Here is a 14,581-nt window from a genome sequence, read left to right on the forward strand (position 1 = left end):
ATTTCCATCCCAGAGCATCTGTATTGTCTTCATGAAAGCCAATGTCAACAACTCACCTGAGCCAGGTGAAGGTCGTACTGCTGCATGTTAACTAGATGGTTACGAATCAAGAGCTCCACTGCTTCTACGTTGTATTTATATTCATCTCGACACTCAATCAGACATCTGGAAAAGTATTGTCATTTTCTCATGTTAATTTAGTTTTCTTCTAACTCAGCAGGCAAAGATTGATTAATCTCTGCTTTATATCTCTTCAGCTTGAGCAGACCCAGGTCATATCTTGGCTTGCTGCAAGGAGGTCAGCAGGAGGCAGTAGCAAATCAGTTCTAGCTGAGCTGTCCGCAAAGGACAGAAAACAGCTAAAACAAAACCATTCGGGGTAATAATAAAACCACCACAAGCTTTACCTGCCACAGAACAATAACTTTGTTGTGACTTCACAGGAAGGATTCAGAGGAAGTTAAAAACAGAAAGATAACTATAAGCAACTAGATTCTCCAGTCATCCAGATGATGGTTTTCCCAAAGGTGCTTTTTTCAAGAGGCAACTGAACTTTCTGGTTTGTTTTTGAAGACGTTTTGCTTCTCATCCAAGAAGCTTCTTCAGCTCTGACTGGATGGTAGGGAATGGAAGGATTTATACTCCTTGCAGACAACTGGTCATTTGCATTATTTTAGAGAGAAAGCCACTTGGAGGTTTATCTGTGTTGCCGGGGTCATCTGAGTGGTGCAAATGGGTGTGGAACCTTCTTGGAACATCTTGAATGGACTGTATTGAAGATTGGAGATAAATGATGTCACATCCCTCCCCTTCTGTTGAGAGAGGGCTGGCTGTTCAATTTTGACATAAAATTTTAACCCCTCTTTCAAACCAGTGGTCCTCTCTGTCCAAAATATGGACTTTGTTGTCTTCAAAAGAGTTGCCTGTGTCTTTTAAACGCAGATGGACTGCTGAATCTAGTCCTGATGTGTTTGTTCTCCCACGTTGTGCCATGCGTTTATGAAATGGTTGTTTTGTTTCCCCAATGTACAGATTGTCAACTCGCGATCTGCACATGGCTCACTGCATTATACTGCATATACCACATTGTTCCGTTTCTGTCTGGGTGTTTTATCCTTGGGGTGGATAAGCTTCTGCCTTAGTGTATTCTTGGGTTTGATAAACCTTATCAAACCTTACATTACACTGAGCTGAAGGCCTGCCTACCATTTTTCGCAAAGATGAAAAAGAAAAAGAATGTAAACACATCAAGGAAGCCCTCAAAACATGTGACTATCCCAAGTGGGCCTTCACCAAATCTCAAAAAAGACTCTACAAGAGCTCCTCTGTAACAGACAATGATGAGAACAATAAATGAAGCAACACTGTCATTCCATACATTTCAGGCATATCAGAAAAGCTGAGGAGGATCTTCAGCCAACATAATATACATGCACACTTCAAACCCAAGAATACACTAAGGCAGAAGCTTGTCCACTCCAAGGACAAAACACCTGCTTTTAAAAGACACAGGCCACTTTTTTGAAGACAACAAAGCAGGGGTGAAATGCTCCTGGTTCGGACCGGATCGGGTAGTTCAGAGAACCGGTAGCAAAAATCCCTTCCCCTGTCCCTGCCCATGCCCACCCAATCACCCAGTCCCCACTTGCCTACTTGGCAGCTTGCTGCTTCTTTCGGGCTCACTCGCTTTTCTTACCTTGCTTCGGCTGCTGCAATCAATCACATCAGCTAGCAACTCAATCTGCTTGCCTGCAATCCATCTCATCGGTGAGCAACTCAATCTGCCTACCTTGTCCCTTCATTTGGGCAAGTAAGGGGAGGGGCTTTAAAAAAATAGTTAATCGGGTTTTTTTTTTAGGAGTTTTTTTTTTAGACAGCAATTTAAACTTAAGGAAGTTTTAAATTTCGCTGCTTTTATCTAAAAGGTTCGCAGCTTAGGCGTTCTCCTGGATGCACGGCTGTCGTTGGAAGAACACTTGACGGCCGTTGCCAGGGGAGCTTTTTATCAGGTTCGCCTGATCCGCCAACTGCGTCCCTTCCTGGACCGGGATTCGTTATGCACGGTCACTCATGCCCTCATTACCTCCCGCCTGGATTACTGCAATGCTCTCTACATGGGGCTCCCCTTGAAGAGCACCGGGAGACTTCAACTGGTACAGAATGCGGCTGCGCGGGGGATAGAGGGAGCGTCTCGGAGCTTCCAAATAACACCTCTCCTACGCAAGCTGCACTGGTTGCCGGTGATCTTCCGCGTGCAATTCAAGGTGTTGGTGATCACCTTTAAAGCGCTCCATGGCATAGGACCAGGTTACTTACGGGACCGCCTACTGCCGCCAATAGCCTCCCATCGACCTGTGCGCTCCCACAGGGAGGGTCTCCTCGGGGTGCCGTCAGCTAAACAATGTCAGCTGGCGGCCCCCAGGAAGAAACCTTCTCTGTTGGGGCACCTACCCTATGGAACGAACTGCCTCTGGGGCTCGCCTTCTTCCGACCTCCGGGCCTTTAAGCGAGCTCAAGACTTTTTGTTTCAACGAGCAGGGTTGGCCTAAGAGTAATTTTTAATTGAGTGGTTTTATTTCTTGTTATTTTAATATTCGGCCTTATGGTTTCAGATTTTTAAATTTCAAATATTGTGTTTTAATTTTTGTATATGTCTTTTTAACTTGGCTGTAAACCGCCCTGAGTCTTCGGAGAAGGGCGGTATAGAAATGTAAATAATAAATAAATAAATAAATAATAAAAATATAAATAAAATAATAAAATATTTGTGCAGCTGAGATTTTTTTTTTTGTTTACATTTATATCCCACCCTTCTCCGAAGACTCAGGGCGGCTTACAGTGTATAAGGCAATAGTCTCATTCTATTTGTATATTTTTTATAAAGTCAACTTATTGCCCCCCCAACAATCTGGGTCCTCATTTTACCTACCTTATAAAGAATGGAAGGCTGAGTCGACCTTGGGCCGGGCTTGAACCTGCAGTAATTGCAGGCTCTGTGTTCTAATAACAGGCTTCTTTACCAGCCTGAGCTATCCTGGCCCTGGAGCTATCCCGGATTTGGTGTGTTTCACTCTAACTACACAAACACACAAAATCTCACAAAGCTGTATGTGGCATTTTGTGTGTCTGTGTGTGAGTCAGTTGTAGTGTTTTGTGTTGTATGTGTGTAAAGTGTAAAAGTTGGTTTTTGAGCTTTTTGTAGCTGTGTGAGGTTTCTGCTTGTTTCTGCATGTTGCAGGGGCCATTTTGGGTGAAGTGCAGCGGCTTTTACATTGTGTGTGAGTCAGTTGTGTTGTGTTATGTGTGTGTAAAGTGTGAAAGTTGATTTTTGGTACCTCTTATTGTTTTGTGTACTTTGTTTATTATTTTAATTATTTATTGTTATTGGCCACGCCCACCCAGTCACTTGACCACCAAGCCATGCCTACAATTAAGCCACGCCCACAGAACCGGTAGGGAAAATTTTTAGATTTCACCCCTGCTATAAAGTCCATATTTTGGACAGAGAGGACCGCTGGTTTGAAAGAGGGGTTAAAGAGGTCATTTATGTCAAAATTGAACAGCCAGCCCTCTCTCAACAGAGGGAGAGGGATACGACATTATCTATCTCCAATCTACAACACAGTTCTTTCAACTGTTCCAAGAAGGCTCCACACCCATTTGAATAGAATAGAATAGAATTTATTGGCCAAGTGTGATTGGCCACACAAGGAATTTGTCTTGGTGCATATGCTTTCAGTGTACGTAACAGAAAAGATACCTTCTTCAAGGTACAACATTTACAACACAAATGATGGTCATAGGGTACAATTTAACCCTTAATGATAGCAACAAAAAGTTACAGTCATACAGTCATAAGTGGAAAGAGATTGGTGATGGAAATGATGAGAAGATTAATAGTAGTGTAGATTTAGTAAATAGTTTGACAGTGTTGAGGAAATTAGTTGTTTAATAGAGTGATGGCCTTCGGGAAAAAACTGTTCTTGTGTCTAGTTGTTCTGGTGTGCAGTGCTCTATAGCGTCGTTTTGAGGGTAGGAGTTGAAACAGTTTATGTCCAGGATGTGAAGGATCTGTAAATAGTTTCACGGCCCTCTTCTTGATTCGTGCAGTATACAGGTCCTCAATGGAAGGCAGGTTGGTAGCAATTATTTTTTCTGCAGTTCTAATTATCCTCTGAAGTCTGTGTCTTTCTTGTTGGGTTACAGAACCAAACCAGTTGTAGAGGTGCAAATGACAGACTCAATAATTCTTTTGTAGAACTGGATCAGTAGCTCCTTGGGCAGTTTGAGCTTTCTGAGTTGGCGCAGAAAGAACAGTCTTTGTTGTCCTTTTTTGATGATGTTTTTGATTTTAGCTGTCAATTTTAGATCTTCCGATATAATAGAACCTAGAAATTTGAAGGTTTCTACTGTTGATACTGTGTTGTCTAGTATTGTGAGAGGTGGAAGTATGGAAGGGTTTCTCCTAAAGTCTATCACCATTTCTACAGTTTTGAGTGTGTTCAGTTCCAGATTGTTTCGGTCGCACCACAAGGCTAGTCGTTTGACCTCTCATCTATATGCAGATTCATCATTGTCTCGAATGAGACCAATCACTGTTGTGTCATCTGCAAACTTCAGTAGTTTAACAGATGGATTGTTGGAGATGCAGTCATTGGTATACAGAGAGAAGAGAAGTGGGGAGAGCACACAGCCTTGGGGGGCTCAGGTGACCCTGATGACCCAGATAAAACTCCAGGTGACTTTGACAATTCACTAAAAGAATGCAAATGACCAGCTGTCTGCAAGGAGTATAAATCCTTCCATTCCCCACCATCCAGTCAGAGCTGAAGAAGCTTCTTGGAAGAGAAAAGAAATGTCTTCAAAGAAAATCCAGAAAATCGAGTTGCCTCTTGAAAAATTACCTTTGGGTATAAGCAACTAAATTTGATTTCTGTCATTTTTGTGAGGTGATATAACTCATTATTTCTCAGATATAACCTGTTTCAATAGTCATCTCAGAATATATTAATCGTATCAGAGGCATCATTTCTTTTATTTAAGGAGATTAAAACAGTACTCACACAGCAGCACTAAGTGCACAATATAACCTTATACAGAACTAAGAGCAACATTAAGCCTGAATGATGGGGTCATATTAATCAAGACACCATTTATACATTCAGCAATAACAAGAATACTTTATAGGAGGTATTGGGCCAATCCAAGGATTCAATCCAATCCAAATCTATGCAAAAACCCAAAATAGTTACTTCGGTTGGGAGAAATAGTTACTAAGCTTGGGAGAAAATTCCCACATTCAGAGAGCTTTCTGTCACCCTCAGAACAAAATACACTGTTTTATACAAAACATGGGGGGGAAAAGACAAGGCAGTTTTGAATACATTTTGCTCAGAAGAAACCCTGAATTGTTTTTATAGTTTCGAAATATAACAGCGTGTGTTCTGCAACTACTCAGAGCTTTCCTATGGAGACAGTTGATATTTGATGAGAAATATTAGTTAAGCCAGATTTATAATAGAAAAGTACACTGATGTACTTCTTTTAGTGTCATCACAAAGAATTCTTACCAGACCGATAGCCAGAGAAAGCTTGTGTTTGAATGTGGGCTTGCTTTTTTGCTTAAATTGTTCTTTTTGTACCCTATAGGAATGTTAAAAGAACTTTTTTTAAAAACCCTAACTTTTCTTTGGGTCAATGATGGAATAGGGGCTTCAAACCTTTTGAAGACCTATTCTACAGTAGAGCGCCTATGACACCTTTGCTCCATGTTTTGTTTCACTAAATTCAACACAGAAGGACCTTCTGACCAGACCGTTTCACCTCATATTCAAAACAACATACTTTTTCAGCTTCGTGCATTTATTTTATAGAGAGATTAAGTCTTTTGAAGGTGCATGAATCCTAATCCTGATACTTTTCTTTTTCTTCTACATTTGCTTTTTTTCTGGGAAAACTATGATGTAAAAACCATGTGATGGTCTTTCAAAGCTCCCCCACCATGTCATGATGATGACTGACCTTGTTATCTGCTTGTTACACCAGGGAGAGCCATAGGCACGGCCATCTTGCAGGGCTTTTAATACAAGCAAATGACATTCGCGGTACCGGAGGAGGAGGTCTGCATCTGCACCACTTGTGGCATCTAATAATCCTTCAACCGCCTGTCAGAAGAAGAAAGTATTTCTTGATGGATATTCTGGCAGAAAAAAACTAGTTCTCTCTTTATATTGGATTTTATATCTTTTAAAAATATAATCAAATAGTTAACAGCTCACTTCTTTTATGATGCACAAGCCCCACAAAACCTGTAAAGGTAAGTCTTAGACTTACAACCATTCATTCAGTGAATGAATTTCTATTACTATTATTATTATTATTATTATTATTATTATTATTATTATTATTATTATTATTATTATTATTATTATTATTGTATATATATATACATAGTATTATTATTACTGCAGAACAGGTAGGAAGCCCAATCTGTCCTGATCCTTCAGATAGGAACTTTGTAGGGACATATCCTTATCATCTTTTTTAGAGGTGTTTGCACTCCAAATCCCATTATGTTTACGGAGACCCAGCAACTATTCTCTCAAAAAAAAAAGTGACAACGTTTAACCCGGAGTTTATGCACATACCTTCTGTAGCAATCCAAGGGCTGCAATAGCATCTCGAGAATTACGAGCCACAACGACAGCCTCCAAAAGGCTCCGCAGAGCTTGTGTCTGGGGATTCATGGCCAGAGTGTGGGGAACAGACTGAAGGTGCTGCTCCAGCTCTGCCATGCATTTATCATAGATCTGTGCCACATCATCAGTTGCCCAGGCTTGCTATATTGGGATGAAGCAAAAATGCAGTCAGATCCCTGAGGAATGATCATTTTAAATATTTGCTTTATAAAAATGCCTTTGGATTAGTTTTCATCAGGAACATTACTACCAGCATCTTCAAAAATATTGTTGTTCAAATGGACACTGCTCATCTTCAAAGCCCCTTCCAACTTTTACATTAGTGATTCTATGAAATGGATAAACATTAAGCCTTTAATAGATCATAGTAGATTTTTAAATTTTCCTCTATTGTAGTATGTGACTTTTGAAGAATAGTACTATACTTCAAAAGTGTTCTTCAGAAGCCATGGATAAGACCCTGAATGGCCTTTTCTAACTTGAGTGGACAGCTACCTTCATAGGTTGGGCCAGGATTCCTGTTGGTTGACTTGAATCATTTGTTGGCAGGAAACCAGGAACATTCCGTGCAAATTCTTCATATACAGCTAGCTGTTTTGGGTCCACACCACCAACCTTAAAAACAAATAATGTCAGTAAAATATTTCCACAGCTGTATTCACATTCAGTAAAACTACTATATTTGAGAGTGGATTCCTCAATTACTCTTGCTTGCAACTAATTCTTGCTTGCAACTAACTATGGAATTAGTTTTTTATACTGCTTTTAACTTGTGTTATATGTATTTGTATTTTATTGGCTGTGAACCGCCCTGAGTCCTTCGGGAGAAGGGCGGTATACAAATTTAATAAATTATTATTATTATTATTATTATTATTATTATTATTATTATTATTATTATTATTATTATTCAGGAAAACAGACTACAGTTACTGAAGAATCTACTGAGTAAAGATATTCAACTAAAATTTATCAATTTAAAGAGCAGATCTTTCTAGTTTACACATTTGCCTGCTTTTTTCAGGTATATTTAATGCTACTTTCACACCAATGCTATGGCATTCAACAATTGCATTCAGCCTGATTCTACTATGACAAATGATATGGTGAGTAACAACTTCCCAGCAGCATCAGGGAATGCAGATGGTGAAGAGGCTGCTGGGACTTGTATTTCAACAATTGCAGGAGAACTACACTCCCAGCCCCCACAGCAGTTGAAAGAAAAACGCTCCAATAGATATGCACAACTTTTGCTTCATGGGGGTTAAAAGCAAAACATACACCAACTTTCAAACACAACTTCTTCACAATCAACTTCTTCAACAGGTCCGCAGAGGAAGAGAAAGCAAAAGATACACAGTATCAGTGGAGGCCTGCAGTTCTTATTATTGGTACAAATCTAGCTCTGTATTACATGTACACAGTACACATCACTCACCAAGCTCAATGTGTGTGATGACAAAACCAATTTCCAAGTCTTAGGCAACTAGCAGAAGAGCAGGCAAAAAAGGGACCCCACCTGGTTGGCTTTCCACAAGCTATTAGAAACAGAATTATTCCAAAGAGTATTTGGAGTATGAAGTAACTCCTCTATATATTTTTTTTGTTTCTTAGTTGCGAAGCCGTGTCCAACCCATCCCGACCCCATGGACAACGTTCCTCCAGGCCTTCTTGTCCTCTACCATCCTCTGGAGTCCTTTTAAGCTCACGCCTACTGCTTCAGTGACTCCATCCAGCCACCTCGTTCTCTGCCGTCCCCTTCTTCTTTTGCCCTCAATCTTTCCCAGCATTCGGCTCTTCTCCAGGGAGTCCTTCCTTTTCATTAGGTGGCCAAAAGTGTTTGAATTTCATCTTCAGGATCTGGCCTTCTAAAGAGCAGTCAGGGTTGATCTCCTCTAGGACTGACGTGTTTGTTCACCTTGCAGTCCAAGGGACTCGCAGGAGTCTTCTACAGCACCAGAGTTCAAACGCCTCAAATCTTTGGCGCTCAGCCTTTCTTATGGTCGAACTTTCACATCCATACATTGCAACTGGGAAAACCATAGCCTTGACTATACGCGCTTTCATTGGCAGGGTGATGTCTCTGCTTTTTTAGCATGCTGTCTAGATTTGCCATAGCTTTCCTCCCCAGGAGCAAGCGTCTTTTAATTTCTTGGCTGCAGTCCCCATCTGCGGTGATCTTGGAGCCCAGGAAAATAAAATCTGTCAGTACCTCCATTTCATCCCCATCTATTTGCCAGGAATTGAAAGGGTTGGATGCCATGAACTTAATTTTCTTAATCTAGAGTTTCAAGCCAACTTTTGCACTCTCCTTTTTCACCTGCATCAAGAGGCTCTTTAGTTCCACTTCACTTTCTGCAATTAAAGTGGTATCTGCATATCTGAGGTTGTTGATATTTCTCCTGGCAATCTTAATTCCAATTTTTGAACAATTGATTCATTATATGTTAACTACTATTTATCTGTTTTATATGCGCATAATGAAAGTTTAATGTATGGTGTCTTCATTTGTATTTGTTACACTTACTATAAATGTTTTATCATATTTATTATCACATACATTATCAAGAGTCTCTTGATTGCTCCAAAAAGAACTGGAATATTTTTTTAAAAAAAGTTATGTACTATTTGAAACAAGGCAGAGAATATCAGATTCTGCTAGAGGCTTCGATGAATCAAGGTGTCTAAAGGAAAAGTTACTGAATCTATAAGGCCCATGTTTGAATGGACATCGTGGTACAGACAAATAACATACTTTCTAAGAGTATGCTGATATCAAAATTTCCCTCTCCATTATGAAGATACTTACTGAAGGTAATTGCAATAAACTTTCTGAAAGACAAACTACCTGCATGCCTGAATTTCAGATCTGTATACAGTCTCTGCTGTAAGAGGGCAGGAGCCACAATCATAAAATGGCTCTAAAGAACAAAGAAATGCTCAGCTCCTTTCTGACCAAGGAAATGCCCTTCTCCATGAGAGCAAGGACTACCAGATACATCATAGTCCAAGCAAACTCTCCTCAAAGTGCTTCTGGCAGCTGAGCAGATTTTAAGGGCCATGGAGTCACAGAAGAACCTTCGCAGCCAGGGCCAGGATAGCTCAGGCTGGTAAAGCCTGTTATTAAGAACACAGAAGCCTGCAATTACTGCAGGTTCAAGCCCGGCCCAAGGTTGACTCAGCCTTCCATCCTTTATAAGGTAGGTAAAATGAGGACCCAGATTGTTGGGGGGGCAATAAGTTGACTTTGTAAACATATACAAATAGAATGAGACTATTGCCTTATACACTGTAAGCCGCCCTGAGTCTTCGAAGAAGGGTGGGGTATAAATGTAAAACAAAACAAAACAAAACAAAAAAAAAGTGTTGGGGCCAAATCCAACTTGGCCAACTGTCTCCAGCAGAAGAAAGAAAATGAAGACACCAAGACTGGAAATAGATAATTTTCCTCGGTCCCCTTCACTCCACTCTTCAAATCTCAGGCCCTACATCTTGGCACTGAGGAAGCCACCATCATCGGAGCTGCTAGGTTCAGAGGGCATCCCAACTATATTGTTATCCCTGAACTCGCTACACTCTGCTTGCTTTGGAAATGCCATGAAAATCTGTGGGATGAGATTGGCCCTCAGAAATGATACTGAAGACCAAACTGAAAGGTTTAGATACCCTAAACAGCAGCAGTCTAGGACATACCAGAACTGTGGCAGGGAACTGCCCACTGCAGAAGTCACCCTGACAGAACACAGGGCAAAGCAAGGCCAGGATGGAACTTCTGCCAGCGTGGAAACAGAACATAAATTCTTGTCAGGCTGATTTCTCTATTTTTCATTTTGTTTTTGTTATATTGTGACTGTCAAGAGTTGGCTTGGAGTCAGGTGGTGCCTAAAGAATACATAGTGCTTGGAACAGTTAACAAGAAAATCAATATCAAACTGCTGTGGGATGGCTGGCTCTATAATTAATTTAAATAAATACAAAAATTTAAAATAAATAAATAAATAAATAAATAAATAAATAAAATAAATTTAAAATAAATAAATACAAAAATTTAAAGTAATAAAATAAAGGAGACTGGGGCTCAGCATCCAGGTGGAGAGGGGGGTGCGCTCTCGCGCTCTCTCTCCCTCCCCCACCCCATTGACTGGCTAACAGATTTGATTTATATGCTACTCCATTCTAAACACTCTTGAGTGTCTTACAAATAATAGCATAAAATTAAAGTATAAAAGTTGTTACACAGGCAACAAGGCCATAAATTGTCATCATTTGGGTAGCCTCCCCCACCCCATGAACAGCCATATTTTCACAGCTGTTTGAAAAAATAATACAAAGGGGATAGTCCAAATATCTGAGTGCAGGCTGCTTCAGAGGCAGTGAGATGAGGTTCACTGAGAAGTCTGGAGCCTGAAATCCCTGCAAACCCTCAAATTTGGAGTCCTCAGAAGCCCCCAGAATCCCTCACACAACCATATAGATAGCACATCCTTAACTGGCATCTATTTACTACTATATGAAAATCTAAAGTCCGAGCTTTTACTATAGACCGCCAAAATATCCTCAGTTTTGCAAAAAAATTTGGTATTCAAAAGGAATGAATACTGGGTTCGTTGACAAACATATCTATGAAATTAGACTGAAGCTTGCAACTGCGCGCGCTCTCTCTCTCTGCCTGGTCTCAACTCAAGGCCCAGGTGATAGGAATAGCAATAGCACTTAGACTTATATACCATTTCATACTGCTTTTGCAGCCCTTTCTAAGTGGTTTACAGAGTCAGCCTATTGCCCCCAACAATCTGGGTCCTCATTTTACCCACCTCAGAAGGATGGACAGAAAATCTCACCGGCTCAAGATTTGAACTGCAGCTAGCAGTCAGCTGAAGTAGCCTGCAATACTGCACTCTAACTACTGTGCCACCTTGGCTCTTGATAGAATGGCTGAAGCTGATGCTGCTGACCATCCAGTCTGCAATTCTAGTCCAGAAATTGGGCATCTCCCCCAACCATCTCTTGTGAACAGATTGATTTCTCAGAACTACAGAGCTGACTGCAGCTCCTTTAAGGCAGTCCTTCCTAGGCATTCAGTAGGGCTCTATAGTTTCCCAACAATTTGGAGGTCAGTTTTATTGATCACCTAATCAACCATTGGGAAAGGGAGATTTCCACAGTAAGGGCAGAAATACCCCTACTTCCTTACCATCTTACTGCAATGAAACAACAGGTCAGAACATCCATTGTGCAGCTGTTGCAACCTGCACTTGTTCACTGAAGGTTACATTAGAGACTGATTTTATAGTATACAGAAAATTGAATATGTATAGTATTCAGACATAATCTGGACAACATTCTGTCAGGGATTCTTTCACATAGAGTCTTGCATTAAATAGGGATCTAAATTTGAAGGCAAAAAGGCCCCTTACAACTAGGATTTTACAAACACCTTTCTGATGAAAGAAGACACAGAGCTATGTGTTGTCTCCTACAGGTGACAATCAACTCAGATCCTCTACTGATCTCTCCGTGTTATGGTAAAATTGAACTTTGATGACAGGGTTGAAGCCATTTGAAACTGGATCCCCTGAGTTCAAATAAAATATCTGACATGGTCAATATAGGAGAAGATGCTTCATGATTCCCAAGAACATTGTACTATTTTATATTTGCATATATATAAATCCACTTTCCTTAGGCAAGGGAAGGTAGCCTTGTACTTAACCTAATGTTGGAAACGTACAATGAGGTCAGAATTCAAAGTCCAAGGAAAGAGAAGACAAGACTTGATTATCCTGGGCTACTGTGGCTGAAAATAGCCTGGCCACTTAAGGAACAATTTATCCTTAGCTTCCCACTCTCCTGTTAGCTTGGGGATGCAGCACTATTGCTGACTGGGGCAGATGCAAAGCTGTAATGGTTTCTTCTTCTTTCTTGTCTTGAAATGAAATTCTACGTGATTTCTAAAGGACAAATTTAACTGAAAACAACTTTTTGATATATACATACATGTGATACTGAAAATGCACAAAAGTAATGTACAATACAATATCATGTCCAAAATATATGTAGGCGAGCAATTTTACTTGACACTTCTACTTGGCACCCAGTAGTTTTTTGCTCACAGATTGAAGACTTCAAGATGCTTTGCAGGACTCTCATTTCTCACCTTCAGTCTGATCTGTTCTGGCATCCGCTCAGCCTGGTATGTCAAAACTACAGGATCACAATACCTGCGGCCCTCTTGCCGGGCATGTTTTCGGAGCTCAAATTCCTATTAAGGAAAAAAGACAGAGATGAACGACAAAAGGACTACATAGGGTTCCCAGAGCCATAAACCAACCAGATACTTACAGTTGCCAGCCTCTTGTCCATTTCAGGACCTGCTTTTTCCACTGCTGTTTTCTGAATGAAGCAGCAGGCCAACTCACAGTTATCTTGAGCCAACTGGGCTGCAGCCTGCTCCATCATCTCCCTCTGCTGTGGTGAAGCTGCCTGTTAAAAACACAGACATTAGAAGGGGATGGTGCCTATCTTACAGAGTTCACTTTATATGACTTAACATGAATGAATCTGTTTAACCAATTATAGTTAAGAGTTCAATGAGATTGAATTCAGGGACTTCCGGTGGCACCATAGGTGTTGAAGACGGTCTTTTAGACCACCAGCCCCATGATCGTGTTAAGAGCCATTCAGACAATGTAAATCAGCTGTCTGACGGCTTGGAAACCTTTCCTTCGGGAGAAGAGGGAAAGGTGAGCAGTCGGGTGAAGGTAGAGCTCCCCGAAAGTCCCAGGAATAATTCTAGGGGCTTGAAGGGTGAGAGCTCCCTGGAAAGCCCGATAGAGCTCTGGATCTGGGACGTTTCTGCTTTTAAGCAGAACAAAACACCGCGATTACCTCTGCAATCAACATTAAATCTTAATTGGACTTTAAATCAGATGGAGCAAAGACAGGAGCACTGGCAATTGCAAGTAATAAACCTTAACTCTGTAGCTACATTGTTTCCTGCTGAGACAACTTAAGAAGATTAAAAGAAATGGCGCTTGTGATTTAAGAGGGCGTGAAAATGAAAGTGAAGAGAGTTCTTATTAATGTTGTTAGCACCCTTAGCGCTGTTCAAGGCTGTTGGATTTTAAACTTAAGAGTTTTAAAAGTGAAAAGGAAAAGGACTATAGAACTGTGTTTATGAAAAGGTTTAAGGAGAATTGGATTTATTGATTTTATGAGAATATATTTCAGCTTCAAATGTGAAATTATATAAAAATAATTATGAAGTGTTATGGCAAAAAGTGCAGAAGGAAATAGAGAACTGGAAAAAACTACAATTATCTTTATTGGGAAGAATAGCAGTAATAAAAATGAATGTTTTGCCTAGGTTTTTATTTCTGTTCCAAATGATACCAATACTTAAAAAAGATGCAAATTTGCAGGAATGGCAGAAAGGTATTAATAATTTTATCTGGATGGGTAAAAGATCGAGAATAAAGTTAAAAATAATATAGGATACACGTGAAAGAGGGGGTCTTAAAATGCCTAATCTAAGATTATATTATGAAGCAGCTGCCCTGTCATTAAGCAGTGATTGGTTTAACCTAACAGAAGAAAGAACACTAAACATAGAAGGTTATGATTTGTTATATGGATGGCATGCTTATTTATTATATGATAAGAAAGTGGATAAGGTTTTTAAAAGCCATATACTTAGAAGTGCTTTGTTGCAGGTTTGAAAAAAGTATCAATATAAGTTAAATTATAAAATACTTATATGGGTAATCCCCAGACACGCGATAGAGAACATAAATATAGAACAAAAACAAGAGGTGGTTACCTACAAAGAGTTCTTTTTATGGAAAAGGGTAAATTACAATTGAAACCTTTAAATATAATGAAAG

General features: G+C 40.0%; 1 protein-coding gene across 6 annotated transcripts in view; it reads right to left on the minus strand.

The window, feature by feature from the left end:
- Nucleotides 1-14,581, minus strand: part of CNOT1 (CCR4-NOT transcription complex subunit 1) — a 128,803-nt gene that overhangs the window by 22,296 nt on the left and 91,926 nt on the right. For all 6 annotated transcript variants that reach the window (XM_058155039.1, XM_058155038.1, XM_058155036.1 and 3 more), the window contains 6 exons: nucleotides 13,041-13,181; nucleotides 12,856-12,960; nucleotides 7,194-7,313; nucleotides 6,648-6,839; nucleotides 6,022-6,164; nucleotides 57-165 (listed from right to left, as the gene is read on the minus strand). In XM_058155039.1, the coding sequence (XP_058011022.1) occupies nucleotides 57-165; nucleotides 6,022-6,164; nucleotides 6,648-6,839; nucleotides 7,194-7,313; nucleotides 12,856-12,960; nucleotides 13,041-13,181 (810 nt within the window). The remainder of the gene's footprint in view (nucleotides 1-56; nucleotides 166-6,021; nucleotides 6,165-6,647; nucleotides 6,840-7,193; nucleotides 7,314-12,855; nucleotides 12,961-13,040; nucleotides 13,182-14,581) is intronic.

Source organism: Ahaetulla prasina, chromosome 12, assembly GCF_028640845.1.
Source record: "Ahaetulla prasina isolate Xishuangbanna chromosome 12, ASM2864084v1, whole genome shotgun sequence".
NCBI classification, from domain to species: Eukaryota; Metazoa; Chordata; class Lepidosauria; order Squamata; family Colubridae; genus Ahaetulla; species Ahaetulla prasina.